Source organism: Passer montanus, unplaced genomic scaffold, assembly GCF_014805655.1.
Source record: "Passer montanus isolate IOZ18808 unplaced genomic scaffold, ASM1480565v1 scaffold56, whole genome shotgun sequence".
Lineage (NCBI taxonomy): Eukaryota > Metazoa > Chordata > Aves > Passeriformes > Passeridae > Passer > Passer montanus.
Window position 1 is genome coordinate 2,559,471 of NW_024370595.1, and position 15,449 is coordinate 2,574,919.

The 15,449-nt window shown below is 44.0% G+C and overlaps 2 protein-coding genes across 4 annotated transcripts in view; both read left to right on the plus strand.

Moving 5' to 3' along the window:
* The first annotated feature begins 2,084 nt into the window (after positions 1 to 2,084).
* Positions 2,085 to 15,449, plus strand: part of DHRSX (dehydrogenase/reductase X-linked) — a 163,249-nt gene continuing 149,884 nt past the window's right edge. Inside the window, exons 1-2 of one of the 2 annotated variants that reach the window (XM_039725674.1) lie at positions 2,085 to 2,397; positions 2,994 to 3,047. In XM_039725674.1, the coding sequence (XP_039581608.1) occupies positions 2,286 to 2,397; positions 2,994 to 3,047 (166 nt within the window). In that variant the 5' untranslated portion in view covers positions 2,085 to 2,285. The remainder of the gene's footprint in view (positions 2,398 to 2,993; positions 3,048 to 15,449) is intronic. The other variant, XM_039725675.1, reaches the window with a different exon arrangement.
* ZBED1 (zinc finger BED-type containing 1) lies at positions 2,261 to 15,083 on the plus strand. 2 transcript variants are annotated; one of them, XM_039725672.1, is made up of 3 exons: positions 2,345 to 2,397; positions 2,994 to 3,047; positions 9,258 to 15,083. In XM_039725672.1, exon 3 carries the CDS (start codon positions 9,309 to 9,311, stop codon positions 11,394 to 11,396), a length of 2,088 nt encoding a protein of 695 aa, XP_039581606.1. In that variant the 5' UTR covers positions 2,345 to 2,397; positions 2,994 to 3,047; positions 9,258 to 9,308; the 3' UTR covers positions 11,397 to 15,083. The 2 variants fall into 2 exon arrangements, with proteins under 2 accessions (XP_039581605.1, XP_039581606.1); XM_039725671.1 differs by lacking the exon at positions 2,994 to 3,047 and having other exon boundaries at positions 2,261 to 2,397.

A 15,449-nucleotide genomic window follows, 5' to 3' on the forward strand; every position in this document is an offset into this window, starting at 1 on the left:
AGCCAGTGGGAAGAAGGAGGCACTCTAAGTGCCTCAAAGAAAGCTGTCATTTTCTGCAGGTCTTCAGAAGTGCCTCTCTTTGTGTCCTCTGCCCATACAGCAAAGCTGAGGAATTAGATTGCTCCTTTTGTCCCTTCCAGGGCTAAGACACCTAAAATTTCATTGAGCTAATAATGTCTCAGTGAGGTATCTAAAGTAGATGGATGAGATTCCAGCCTGAATACTTGGGGGTTTGGAGTAAATGATTGCAAGGAAAACCAAAGTGTCAATAATAAGATGCAAACTGATGAAAACCAAAGAAAAGAAAGTATTGATTAAAATAAGGATGTATTAGAAGACTATTTGAAAAGAATCAAAGACTACAGCCTGTTGTAATTATTTTCACTCCTCCTGCATGGCCTATTAGCTTTAGAAAAAAAATAATACATTGTTGGAAAAAAATTTTCTCATCTTTTCTGTGACACTCTACTCATGAACCACAGAGGGCTTAAAATCCTTTGCAACATGCTGAGAAAAAGTGGTGGGTCCAATAAGACTGTAATGTTAACCCATCAGTTTTCCCTCACTTAGTCTAATTCCTTGGATAGCATTGTCTGAAAAAAGACAGAGGAGTATTTATTGCAGTAGCTTGAATATGCATCAATTGATTTTATTATAGTAGAAAACCTGAGAAAGTATGGTTTATTTATATACAGATTGTGTAAATACACTGTAGGCAAGTTTCACAGTTTAATGTTGAAAGGGCTTTCATTAATGGTGTAGTTCTGAGAAAAGGATATAAAGCAACATAAAAGAGTCAGGATTTGATTTTTACTGAGATAAGTTGAAAGAATAATTCACCTTTAGTAAATGTGTTTCTTCTTTCATGTTGTTTTATGTGTTGCTCTTTCTAGTATTCCATGCATGGTTGCAAAAAAAAAAATATACATTAAGAATGAATCCCTCATTGATGTGACTTAATGATGTCTATAATTTATGTTTGCCTAATTCTCTGTGTTAATAAAAAAAAATCACCAGAGATCCATAAAATTAAATGGTTGGTTTTGTCCTGGAGCAACTACACACTGTGCTTTTACTTTAGGTGTATTTCTGACAGAAGACATGAAGTCAGTTCTGCTTGAGCAATGTAATCTGATACTGAAAAAGTATGTTGTTAATTGTATTATTTTTTAGAAGGTATGGAGTGGGTTTTTTTAAAGGCTAGGAGATTGCATTTCAAATACACTTCCAGAACTTTGTATGGCTTCCCATCTTTCTCAGAGACAAAAAGTTACCTAAAGATTTGAAACTGAATATATGGGCCAACGTTTCCTATTGTGCAATGACTATTTTAGTTTGTATCGATATTGAGGCTCATCTGCATTTCTGCAAACCCCCCGGTTCTGTGAATGAAAACCACGGCATCAGGACTAGGCGCTCTATTTCCTGCAGCCGAAACCAGCCAAGAACTGGTAGATAGGACCCGCTTCTCTGTCCCGAGTACTCAGACTAAGGCTGAGCATTGAAAAGTGACAACACGATATACCATGCATGCGATATACCATTTATCACTGTAAAGAAGGTATCCGTCAGACAGGTGTAAAATCCCGGCTCCTGAGGTAGGAAAGCTCCGTACACTGAGCTACATTTGGAGAAATCGGTACCTGCAACTGAGACCTCGGGAGGAGTGAGCTTGAGGGATGCCCGAGGTGAGAGGGGCCGTACCCAGACCCAGCGACGCCGTGGGAGTCCGCAGCGGCCCCTCATGTGTGCCAGACTGAAGGGAAATGCTGAGACAACCCGAGGAGCGCTTTGAGCCACGGGATCCTGAAGCCGTGTGCCTCGCTCCGCCTAGGCACTGACTGGCTTGTAGCTGTCACAGATGTGGCAGCGAGAGTCCCTGCGCCCCAACCCCGGCGGCCTCACCGGGCCGGCTGTCACGCCGCTACCGCCTCCCCCCTCGCTGCAGCGTCTCCGTCTCCCCCTGCCCAGCTGCTCGGGCGTCCCGGCGGGGGCTGAGCCGCCGCGTTGTCGCTGTTGCCGCCGCCGCCGAGGCCGGTCCGCCCGCCGCCGCCCCTTCCCTTCCCTTCCCCCGCCACCGCACATGCCCAGAAGGGCGGGAGCCGCGGCGAGCCCGGGCGCTGCTGTGACAGCGGCGGCGCTTTCCCTTCCGTGGGTGGGTGGGGGCCGCGCCGCGCCCCCCGGCCCGGCCCGGCCCGGCGGAAACACTGCGCCGGCCGCCTGCTCGCCCGGTGCCTTCCCCGCCGCGCCCCGAGCCCGCTGCCGCCGCGGGGCGGGAGGCGGCCATGTCGCTATTGTCTGCGCTGGTGCCCTTGCTCCGGGTGTACTGCATCGGCCTCCGCGTCATCCTGCACCAGCTGCGCCGCCGCTTCCAGCCGCGGTGCGCCCCGGCCTCAGGTGAGCACCGCAGCCGGCGCCGCGGGGCGGGGCGGCTCCGGGCCGGGGGGCGGCAGCCCCCGCCGCGGAGAGGGGAAAGTTTGCCGCGCCTCCCCCCACCCCCCACGGGCAGGCGGCAGTTCGGGGCCCTGGGGCCGAGAACGCGCGGCCCAGCCGGGAGCGGCCGGACGGGGGCAAGGAGAGAACGGGGCAGGGCACCCGCGACCTTGGCTGTAGCGTGGGGGTGCCCCATCCCCCGAAGCGGGGCAGGGGCTGAGGCACCGCGGCGGCCCCGGCACGGGCGCTGCCGCCGGACTCCTCCCCTGCTCCCCTTCGCTGGCCGAGCAGGACCCGCCGAGCTGCCCGAGGGCAGCGGTCCCGAAGGGGCTGCGACTGGCGGGGCGCCCTCCCCGCCCCCGCCGCACCCCGCCCTCGCTGCCGGCGCCAGGCCTGCCCCGGGCCGCGGCCGCCCCGGACGCGGGGCGGGGCGGAGGGCCGGGCCCGGGACGGGCGCCTGGCTGCACGCCGGCCTGACTTGTGGCCTCGGGAGGCGGTGTGGGGGTTCCGTGGTCCGGGGGTCCCTGCTCTTCTTCTTGCTCTCTTTGGCTCTCTGACAGTGTCTCCTGAGACCTCGGCTCAGAGCCGCGCGGGCGCTCCCTCCCTCAGCCCAGGTAGGTGCTTGGAAGGCGGGTAGCGGCGAGCAGCCTCCCCCGGCCCGGGCGCTCCTGCTGCCGCCTCCCGCTGTGCCCCCACCGCACCGGGGCGGCCGGGACCGCCGCTTCGGCTTCCCTGTCCCGGCTGCTCCGGGAGCGGAACGTACCTGTGCTCCAGAAGCTTAGTATTTGATACCGGCTGACACTCGATGACAGCCTTTAAGCTGACAAGTGAGTGACACTTGTAGTTTTTTCTAAGACTTCAGATTAGTCGTTGGTTTAAGAAGTTAAATTTTTGCACTTTTCTGATTTGGATCAACAGTGTGTTCAATGCTGACTTAGGGGAAACTTTGAGTTTGTCAGAAAAAAACAACGATCTGCTTGCATTACTCTTGAAGAATAAAATGTTTCTGAGTTTATAAACTAAGAGCAAACTATGAATTCAGGCAGATGTGTAGGTTATCATCAGAGCTGACCATACAGCTGCATTGAAGTCCATGCCTTTAACTTTCTCTCCTTTTCAGCAAGTAAGCCTTTGTGGCCCTGTAGCTAGTTTTAACCAGAGGAACCATAAAAAAAGTAATATTGAGAGGGCCTAGTGTTTCAGTAAGGAGTTCAGGCAGATGAGGATATTGGCATAGACAATACTTGAAGTACTGGGAAGGAGACAGAATAAGTACACCGCATAATAGGAGCTTATTTGTTCATCTTGTCACACGTCGCATCCTTGGGTAGTGTTTTGTGTACTTTTTATTCATTCCTGGTTCTTCTGTTGGGATTCCCTTCCTTATTCTCAAAAGGCAGCAATGAAACCCGCAAACAAACGAGAGGACCCTGGTGACAAAAAGGGCAGATGCGCATATGGTTTGAAGTCATCTGAACATTTTTCTAGCATTAGCGTTTCTTGGCAGAGGAAATTTGGGTATTTTGCCTAGGGTGTGTAACACTTTCCAAATCTTTTTTTGAACCACAGAGAAACAGCATGATGAAAATGTGACCCAGTGTTTTGTTGCACTCTGCTCTTTGCTGCTAGTGAAAAAAAACCGTTGAATTTGGAAATGCCAGAGGAAGGCAATGAAGATCCAACCCAGGAAATGTCACTTACCAAGTGGGACCAAGGCAGATTTGACAGATGTGAAAAGTTTTCTTTGAGCCCTAACTTGTGAATTTTTTTCCCAAGGACAAGTAGTTTCCTCCTCAGCTAGTTGTTTGCACGCCGTTCCCTCTTGGCAGTTACCTGCTGCCTTGGTTTCACTCGCTGTGTCCAGCCATTGCTTAAAGAAATGATTCACCTTAACAACTGGAGTCTTTTTACCCAGATACCTCGTTTCCATAATAACTTCAAAATAGTGATGTCAGTGTAACAAAAAGCAAAAGTGTTGTTAGAACAATCTTGGATCAGTAAACTACAATTCCTGTAAGAAAACCTGGGGTACCTTTTTCAGACGGTAATCTAGAAAGGTGTGTATGTTTAAAATTTTCTGTATCTTTTCTAAGGGGTGTCCGTAACTCTCACAAGTACAGGCATTTTATTGTCAGGGTGCTTTCCTCGGGAGAGCTTGGAGTGGCAAAGGGGAGCTGGGACGGACAGGACGGGGAGGCAGAGGTAGCCATTCCTCTGATCCTGTCTTCCTTGGCCCCGTTTTCCATATCAGAGTTCCCACTCTGTGCAACAGCACTGCAAATCTCACTTGAAGATTTAAAAGAGAGAGATGTCTGCTGGCTTGTCCTTTAGCTCAGTGGATGAGTGAAAGGTTCTGGTCTGAATGCAGCCCTTCTGCCTCTGAATTTTCCAAGAAAATCTTGCTTTCTTATCCTTCTTGTGAAGAAGGACTCAGGATTTTAATCCAAGTAAACAAAACTAGTTTCACTTTTATTTTTCCTTACCCTAACTCAAGAGTTGCATGCTCTTGGCACATGTGCTTTTAAAAGTGACCCATGTGTTCTTTCACATCCTACTGAAGTTCATCTGATTTTTTTATAGATGGAATTGAAGACTTTTTTTGGGGGAAAGAGTTTGAGCTCTGAAACCTAGGTTCAGTGCAAAAACCTGGTAATTGTTTTGACTTGCAAACTGAAAAAATAATAACATCCTCTATTCAAGTGAATGTCCCCCACCTCAACACAGAGTAGGGAAGTTGAGCTGAAATTCTGATCTTGAAGCTCGGGGAAGGAAAATATAGAGCTGAGACTACAAACAGGGTGTGCAGTTAGCGATTGCTTCGCTAACTAAAATCGGCATAGAGGAAAGTGCACAAATAAAGGGGAACTTAAGTTAAACTTAAAAATACTTCTCCAAGTACTAATTGCATAAACAGTATAACTGCTAATATGTAGTTTTAGTGTTCAGTGGTTTAAACTATTAATAGTTTTCTTAGAAATTACTGTTTGGACTTCTTTACAGTGCTTAATCTTAGTTAATTGGAGGGAGGAAAAAAGCCTTGAATGACTAAAGTTCCTGATTAAAACAGCTTTTTAAGAACACAAATCTAATCAGTGGATTGATAAAAGATAAACCAGTATTAATTGTGACACCAGGATATTACCAGTGGAAATGTGATCATCAAAAGTCATCCTACCGATAAGAAAAATGGTTCATATAATTACCAGCTCCTCAAGGAATTTATTTGGCATCTTTCTCCTACATTTTTTCTTCTACTATACATATTTCACTGAAATTTAGTAGAGGAAATCTAAATCCTGAATGTTATGTAGTACTTTGAAAGTCTTTGTAGTTAAATTTGGAACCTGTAATGTGTAGAAAACTATCTGAAGAAGGTGATTATATGGATTAAGTTAAGGAGAACTTAAAGGTGACTCCTTCTTAAAAGTGGTTGAAATTTCATACATTTTTTTAATTTCCTCAATTTATAGTTACTCAGTATCCACATTTATACCAAGTTTCTTTACAGTTAATTGTGAAATGTTGATTTAGGATCATGCATCTCTTAATTTTGATTCATATTTTGAGGTCTCTTACTTTATGTGACTAAAGCGTAGTGGGAGCCTGAGCACTTCCTGCTCAAAGCTGTGTGAGCTCCAGATAGTAAATCATCCAGAGGTGGATAAGGAAATGACCAGGTAGAAAGGATTGATGGCAGGCAAAAATGCAGTTACATCAAGCAGTTATACTCTCTCCCCACGCATGCCCCTAAAAGAGTCATTAAGTTAGTTTCGGAATGAGGAATCACTTTATGATTGCCCCTCTGGTGACTGAGGCAAAAGTTGTGGGACAGGGATCCCCACAGGGTGCCATTGCTGTTCATGCACAGGGAGGCAGAACAAAGGTTGCAGGGTGTCTGCCCCCCCACGTTCCCTCACATCCCGGTGCTTGGTTTCACAATCCAAGTGACTGTCGTGTGGGTTTTGAACCAATTTTCTTTGCCAGTGGGGAAACTGAGCCCTGCCTGCAAGGGTAGCACGGCTACTTTCCACGACGCAAGCCACCACTAGCACTGATATTTTGGCCCAAGGCCTGCCCTGGAAAGGGAAGTCATGTGTTTATGTTAGGAGAATGAGACAGGGAGTCTGAGAGGTGTAAGGAGACAGCATAGTCTGCCCCCAGAACAGTAGGGATGAGGTGCTAGGGACAGAAAGTCTGGACTCTTCCTCCTCCTGTGGCAGCAGAGTTTGCTGCAAAGCCAGCCGGGGATCCTCACTGCAGGCTCTTAGAAACCTCTGTCCTGGTACTGGTTGGTAGTGTTGCATGGAGGAGGCAAGGGAAAGAAACAGCAGCTTCTCCAAGGTGCAGTTGTGTGGGTAAGAATTCAGGGTTGCTGTTGCTTTTGCCAGGACTAGACTATGAACACTGTTTTTCTGAAAGTGAAGTTTACCTCTTCCTGGAGTAAAATGAGAGGTGTGGGGTTTGTGTTTGTGTTCATAATGCTAGTTATGCTGTATAACACTCTATGAGAGGCAGGCATGATGAGCAGTTTATATTTGAGCTGCTACTAAAGCCTGTATTATACTGGCATATCCTTAGCTGTGGCAGTGCTGCTCTGGGCCACTATTGCCAAGTGCCTGATACATCACAAAATGAAGGCAAAGCTGTGACATACATAAGAATGAGGAGTGGGGTGAGTCTGTAACACTCCTATACTCTGAAAAACCTTCTGCTTTGTCAGTTGGTGATGAACTTTTTATGATCCAAGGTGCGTCATACTAATTTTGAACATTAAAGATGCATCAGCGCTTTTATTTCAGTGCCTTCCTCCTTACTTTCAGGAATTGCCAGGTAAACTGCAGGGGTAGCTGTAAGATTTAATGAAATGCCATGAACTTCTGTGCTTCCTCGAGACACCATGTCATGGATTGAAACAGAGGAATCTAAAAGCTATGATAATATGTATCAATATGATGTGTCAGTGCACTATCTGATAGCATGGCAGGGTTACCTCATTACACATTACACCACTTGGTCTTTCAAAATCATCCGTTTTTGTGGGATTGCATACCTTGGTGCTGTTGATATGCACATGTTTGGAATTAGGCAGCATTACCATGTTGAATCAATAGTTTATCCTGGCAACTTAAAGGCACTGAATGAATCACAGTAGAAGGCATGCTAGTAGGCAGAACTTTGCCCCTCCCTCAGGAAAAAATGCAAAGTGTCTACACCCAGAAGTAAATCTTCAGAACAAATCCAATAAAATGCCTGCCCTGCATCTCTCATTCTGCTTCTAAACAAACAGTTGTGTTTAGATAAGCATGTTTAGTATCAGTTAACCTGTCTTTGGTTTTCCATTCGGGGCATTCAGAAAATGTTGCAAAATACCAGCTGCAGTTTAGAGAGAAAACTTGTCTTTTCTTGTGAATGTTCTCCACAGTAGAAAGCACACCAGAGAAGCTTGCACACATGCTTTTATTTATTTTTTTCTTTTTAATATTCCCTTGCAGCAATATGAAAAAGTCAGATTGTTCCTTCCTGCCCTAACCAGCCAGTCTTACCACCTGAGGATTTCTTGGCTTGGGCACAGGTGCAGCTCCTGAGCAGCAGAGAAGTAGCAGTGCTGTTGTTTTCAGTCTGACACTCCTTATGTTCCTCTCCTGTTCTCTTGCTCTGGATTTTTGTGAAGGAAGCTGCATCCTTGTCTAACTAATGCCTGCCTTCTCAGTGCTGGCCAAGGCCCTGGAAAATGGCTTGTTGCTGTCACAGTGGAGTGGAAGAAATAGAGAAGTGTCAGTGCAATCGTGTTGTGCTGTGACTTGGCTTTTTGGTGTAGTGAGATCAGCTTTGGTGGCTGCCAGCTGCCAGCACTGTTTACAGAGGCATTGTAGGCCTCAAGTAGCACTTGCATGTGACTGCACAAGAAGTGTTTTCCTGTGCAGATATCAAGGTATAGATTGCCAAGTCTTGCCTTATCACCATACTCATCTCTAGTGTCATCCCCTCCCAGCTTCTGTAGCCTTTTGAAGAAAGTGCTGCAAAATTATTTTCCAGCTGATGTGGATAATAACAATTATTAGTGCTTCCCTGTCTGCTTTTCCTGTGATTATAATGTACTAGTGTTCCAGGAACCACAAATGTGAGCTAGTACTTCAGGAGATGACTTTGATTTCAGAAAGAGAAGGACAGGAAAGGTGTCAGACATGTATTGTTGATCTGCATGTAGGTTCAACCTCCTTTTCCTTTTATTTCAGTCAGAAAACATCTTTACATTTGAGAGGAACAGATTATTGCCATAATTTGCATCATAGATTTTTTTATGATATTTTTAAAGTGAAAGCTGGAACTGTTAGATCAGGCTTGCAAAACTTCTTTTAAAATAAACAAGAAAACCTTTGCTCCTTCACTATCAGGTTTCAGTTGAAATAAATGTTAACAGCAAAAACAGTTCAGTAATTCTTTGGCAAGAGGATGTTAGTCTAGCTCTAACTTAAGAGGCAGGAAAATGCTATAGCAGATGACCAGTTCTTGTGACAGTAATTTATCAAGTCTGTGGTGGTACTTATGCTTTCTCTACCCAGAATTATGAAATTCCAGAAAAAAAATATTTACTCTGGTGTTCTAGCTCAGTTTCACAGAAAAATGGGATGTATTAAAACCCCTTTTAATTTTTGACAATCCAGTGGGCTTCTTATAGGTCACACTTGCTGCAAATTTCATCTTTAATTTTGCAAATGTAATTAGTGAGTAGGTTTCTTGATACAGAAACGCTGATTTCACATAGTTGAGTGTGGTCAAACTTGTGCTTTCTCATTGTATCTTTATCTTACTGCCTTTATCAGGTACTCATTAATGAGTGAAGGATCAAAAGGTGGGACGGTGGCCAAGAAGCAATGGAGAATAAAAGTTTAGAAGGTTCCCCATCAGACCTAAAGTTAGTGGCTCACCCGAGAGCAAAGAGTAAAGTGTGGAAGTACTTTGGGTTTGATACCAATGCAGAAGGATGCATATTACAGTGGAAGAAGATCTACTGCCGTATTTGCATGGCACAGATTGCCTATTCAGGAAACACATCCAACCTTTCCTACCACCTTGAGAAAAATCACCCTGATGAATTCTGTGAGTTTGTGAAAAGCAACACTGAGCAAATGAGGGAAGCCTTTGCCACAGCATTTTCAAAAATCAAGCCGGAGTCATCGCAGCAGGTTGTTCAAGATAGCCTCATCATGAAGACCTACCAGAACTACGAAAACAAAAAACATCAGGAACTGACATCTGCAGTCATCAGCTTAATTTGCGAGGGCATGTATCCAGCCTCCATCGTGGATGAACCTACCTTCAAGGCCCTCTTGCGAACGGCAGACCCCAGGTATGAACTTCCGAGCCGGAAGTACTTCTGTACAAAAGCAATTCCTGAAAAGTACAGTGCTATTAGAGAAATTGTGCTGAAAGAGCTCACTGAGGTTCTCTGGTGTGGCATATCCACAGACATGTGGAGGAGCGAAAACCAGAACAGGTCGTATGTAACTGTGGCAGTTCACTTTCTCAGCAGCAGTCCTGCTAACTGCCTGGCTGTGAACTCGCGCTGTTTGAAAACGTTCGAAGTACCGGAGGATAACACTGCAGAGACCATTACACGAGTCCTTTATGAAACATTCATTGAGTGGGGGATCAATACAAAAGTCTTTGGTGCTACAACAGATTACAGTAAAGACATTGTAAAAGCTTGCTCTCTCTTAGATATTCCCGTACAGATGCCTTGTTTGGGGCACACTTTTAATGCAGGAATACAACAAGCTTTTCAGCTCCCCAAACTCTGCAACCTTCTTGCCAGGTGTCGAAAGTTGGTGGAGTATTTTCAGCAGTCTACAGTCGCAATGTACATGCTGAGCGAAAAGCAGAAGCAGCAGAATATTCTCCACTGCATGCTGGTAAGCGACCGTGTTTCCTGGTGGGGAAGCACGCTCGCTATGCTGCAGCGCCTCAAGGAGCAGCAGTTTGTCATTGCGGCTGTTCTCGTGGAGGACAGCAACAACCACCACCTCATGCTGGAATCCAGTGAGTGGAATACAATCGAAGGGCTGGTGGAGCTGCTCCAGCCTTTCAAGCAGGTTGCAGAGATGATGTCTGCTTCAAAGTACCCGACGATAAGTATGGTAAAGCCACTTCTCCACATGCTTCTGAATACCACTCTGAACATCAAAGAGAACGATTTGAAAGAAATCAGCATGGCAAAGGAGGTGATTGCTAAAGAGTTGTCAACCACCTACCAGCACACACCTGAGATAGACATGTTTCTCAATGTTGCAACTTTCTTAGATCCCCGCTACAAGAAACTGCCTTTTCTTTCAGCCTTTGAGAGGCAGCAGGTGGAAAACAGAGTGGTGGAAGAAGCAAAAAGCCTGCTAGAGAAAGTAAAAGAAAATAGTTTTAGAACTGAGGAGAAATTCTTCTCTGTTTCAGAAGAGCCCCCTATGAAAAAAATCATAATCTCCTCTACTCCTCCTCCTACCAGTGTCATCAACAACATGCTTGCAGAGATCTTTTGCCAGACAGGAGGCGTGGAAGACCAGGAGGAATGGCATGCTCAAATCGTTGAGGAGTTGAGCAACTTCAAGTCACAAAAGGTCCTGGGTTTGAATGAAGACCCATTGAAGTGGTGGTCTGACAGATTAGCACTCTTTCCAGTTTTACCAAAGGTTCTTCAAAAATACTGGTGTATCCTGGCCACAAGGGTCTTCCCTGAACGCCTTTTTGGTTCTTCTGCTAATGTTGTGAGTGCAAAGAGAAACCGGTTAGCCCCAGCTCATGTGGATGAGCAGATCTTTTTGTATGAAAACAGTCGTAATGGGTCTGAGGCAGAACCGGAGGACGAAGATGAAGGAGAGTGGGGTTTGGAACAGGAACAGATTTTTAATTTAAATGACTCGGTAAACATAAACAACAGTTTCTTTAATATTCGAGACAGTGGGTTTGTTTAACAGGACTGCTGCGGTACATTTAATGACAAAGAAAAGAGGTATTTGTCTTAAGTTACCAAAAATTCTTCTGTTGTATGCTATGAATGCTGTAAATATTGAACAGTTGTAACAAACTTGATTTAGCTTCCATTGTCTGTGTTTTTCCCACTGTCTTAAAACATGAATGACTTGTGATCAAACAGCACTGAAATGAATGAGGAAATAAATTCTACAAAGATCGTGATTTTTGACTGTGGCCCAGATTTCAGAAAGCACTTATCTATGTGCTTCCTTTCCACTTGTTTCAGTGGGAGACAAACACATGCTTATGTGCTTTCTATCATAAAATTATTTTCCTGAGTTAGGACCTTGAGGAAGTTTTTTTAAATGTATGCCTCCATTTGTAAATCCTGTGTGACTCAGGATGCTAGCTTTAAATTTTGGATTTTAAAATGTTTTTAAAATCCATAGATCTGAGCAGTTAATATTTTTAGAATATATTGTTGCTATGGAATGAAAAAAGATCTTGAGCCTAATTTTCACTACCTCATGTCTTAGGTCTGGTCTATGCTAGTAAAGTACAGCTGGTACAATTATGTTGGTTAGGGGACTGATGTGTTATTATTTTAACTGATACTGTGCTGGCATAGGCTGTAGTGTGGATGCATTTATACCACGATAATTTATTTTCCTTTCCAGTGCAGTGTAAATGGTATGAACACTTAAACTGGTATTGCTGTGTCCACATTAGTCCAGTTTTACCATTTAACTGCAGCTAAATGGCAAAATTGTTTTTTTGTTTGTTTTGCTTTGTGTCTAAGCAAGACCTGATTGTAGTCTCTTGTGTTTTTGCAAAGTGGGAACCAAGTGTGGGGTCGAGGCAGTGCTGTGTTACCTTCACCTTGTGCTGATGCCATGGCTGATGCCACGGCATAGTGTGTAGCAGGCAAGGCATCAGGCCTTTGGTAAGGGAGGGATGGGGAGAGGGCAGGGAGACGTCTGCAGGCTACTGGTCTACTGGTTTGTCTGTGTTATAAACTCCATAACCTCTTCACTTAACGGGGACTTTGCCCAGGGTAGGTTGAAAATTTTGTTGGCAAGAAAAGCAAAATAAAAAGCTTTAATATTATGTAAATATATTTAAAAGAAGGGGACCCCTGAATTTCCTCACATGTATTTAGTGAATCTTTAAATTTTTTTTGTTATGTTAGCACTTACAATCTTTTTTCACCTGTCTCTTTTTAATTCAGTTTGTAGAGTGGACTTCAGTCCTGTCCTGTGTAATGTTTGAGTACTGTTTCCGATTAGTTGTGTATTGTAACTACTCCCTTTGTGTCTCTCAGCATAAGTGTTTTAAGCCCCTTTGAGAACTTGACAAACAAGAAAAAAGAAAGGAAACCAACCTGACACCCCCACCCCGCCCCCAATGTCTTATGAAATACTGCAGGTCATAAACAGGATCAGAGTTCACCCTAGACACAAAATAGGATGCACCAGGTTCTTTTTCTGAGCTGCAGTGGAGAACTGTTGGCATTTTCCAGTTACAATCAAGGTTTGCTTGGGGTTTTATTTCTGTTACTGGTGTTTCACTCCCCCACCTCACTGTTAGTCTACAACTATGTTGAGCAATATCTGTGTGTTACTGTTCTGGAGGAAGAAAGTTGGGGTTTTTTCATCACAATGACACCTGTGGACATTGGGTTTTAAAAAGAGCACAGACAGCAGGAACATACAAAAATGGGAATGGTGATGGAATTGAATCTATTGCCAAATGGTTTGTTTATGGTTTGGTTTAATAATTTTTGGAAGTTTGAGGCCTCTGTGTTCTTTGTAGGTGGTGGGAAGGGATGGGTGAGTGAGGAGAAAGGACAGAGGTTAGGCTGAAGGAACAGTGGAGTAAGTACTTACAACTACATAAAGAAAAATGTTTAAGCCTGGGAAAAATGCAGTTAGCAAGTGGTGCAGCCTGTGTTTGGCTGTTAGTAAGCCTGGGGTTTCACTTTCCAGCCCCCTGAAAACTGATTTGCACTTGTACAAAGTACATGCACTGTGCATCCTGTTGAATGTTGCTACTCTCCATGTCCACTGAAGAGGTGTATATGTTTGCCCAAGGCACAAAATGCAGGCTTGGCCTAAAATTCCACAAGTAAGTCTGCTATCTGTGAGGGCAACAAAATCAAATTATGGAAGGGAGTGAGATACCTGAGCTCCTGTGGCACCCCAGCAGTCTGCCAGGAAGAGCTCTTGGTTTTTGTGGCCATCACTTGCAGGAGCTGCTACCACCACTGCAAGCCCTCCCTCCAGGACCTGCACAAATGCTGGTGTGAAGTGTGTGGATCTTGTCTTACATGAGCATAATTTAAAGCTGTGCCCTCACAATCAAGGCAAAGCCCAGAGCACCCTTAGTCTGGACTTGGCCTTCCCCTGTTGGCAGCATTGTATCCTTCTTCATCCTCCTAGGGCTGAAAAGAACCAGTGACGCTTACAAGAAATTTTACTGAGATCAGTGCAATGCACTGCTCTCTTCCTTCCAGCTTCTTTTTATTTTTTGGTATCCAAAATAAAATTGTAGGTGGTTCAATTGATGTGTCTCAGCATTCTTTGAAAAAAACGAGAAGAAAAAGAGCAAAACCATTGTTAGTCTTACCCATTGTCTGTGAGATTTTTTATTTAATGTTCTAAACCTGGAATATTGTTAAATAAATCAGAAAAATAAGTTAGTTACTAGATTATCTGTCTGATGTGTGGTCATATCTACAGCACTTTATGACTGAACTCTTCCGCAATAGGGGGAGGTTGTATTCTGAGGATTTAAAGCTATGCATTTATTTTCCTTTTGATCCTGTAAGTTATTTTTTAAAAATGCTGTACAAATCTTTTGGATTAAAAAAAAATGAGGATGAAAAATGTTGAAAGTTTAGATGGTTTCTCTCACTTAAATACGTGTGGTGTTTTTCATTTATTGACAAGATTTTCTGTTGTTTGGTTGGGTGGAGAAGGAAAATTGCAGAGCTGTTTTAAATATTGCTACAACTTGAGTTAACCCTCATGTTGCTGCTAAGGGTGGGCCCAGAACAATTTCCTAATAATGCTATTAAGTCAACTTTATGTTTGTGTTTCTTGACAGCTTCTTAAATCCACAGCCTAACGTTTCCTTTTCCCTTCAGTACAGCTGAGACATCTTTTTGGAGGGGCAATAGAGGAACAAACTTCAGCTTTTGAGTACTTTCATGCTGAAAAAGTGAATTTTAACAGGCTCTCAAAGTATGTACTCTGTGTCAAAAGAAGAATTGCCCTTGTCACCAACTAGGTATTGCCAATTCAGGATTAAACTTCAGTGGGCTAGGTGAGGTTTCTTGGGGTAACAATATAACTAAAGGGAGTTTTAGGTTTCTGACCAACTCTTGCACAAATTTCACCTCCCTCTGCCATCAGGGATTATGAGAAGACAAAAGAAAAAATCCTGATCCATACTGAAGTTGAAAAGGTGAATTTTTTCCAGCAAACCATGTCTGAAGTGATTTGGTTTAAAGGAGAGCAATAAAGTTCTGTATTATTTATGGAAAGGGTGTATAGTTTTAAGTTTCTGTTGCAGTGGTCTGTTAGATTAATTTCAAGCATTTTCTTTAACCAATGTCGTGGTGTCCAATTAGCTTTACAGGAGCATTTGTAAGCATGCAGGAATATTAAAAGCAAAAGAAACACAAATTGATTATTTGTAATATTTTATAGGACTTCTGAAAACTTAAAAAGTCATGTCTAGTTCTTGATTTTTAAAAAGAAGGGGCTGCCTGAGGACATTTCTGAAGGAGGGGAAACGCGTGATTATGAACACAGAAGTAGTGTATTTTACATACTCCGTGACAACTGGATAAAGGAAACTTCATGCTGGAAAAATTGCTTTTTATTGTCTGCACACCATCCTCCTTTTGACAGTCTCAATTTCTGAGTGTCCTTCTGAAGATCTGGTGATCCTGGTTTTGGTGGTGTTATCTAGTCTAGACTGTTTTTAGTTCTGCTGAAAGGACTCTTGTGGTCTCTTAAGTTTTGTGGCTTTTTTTTCCCTTTGGACCA

What these genes read in the sequence shown, in the direction of transcription:
- ZBED1 (XM_039725671.1), top strand. Translation starts at nt 9,309, where the DNA reads ATGGAGAATAAAAGTTTAGAAGGTTCCCCATCAGACCTAAAGTTAGTG.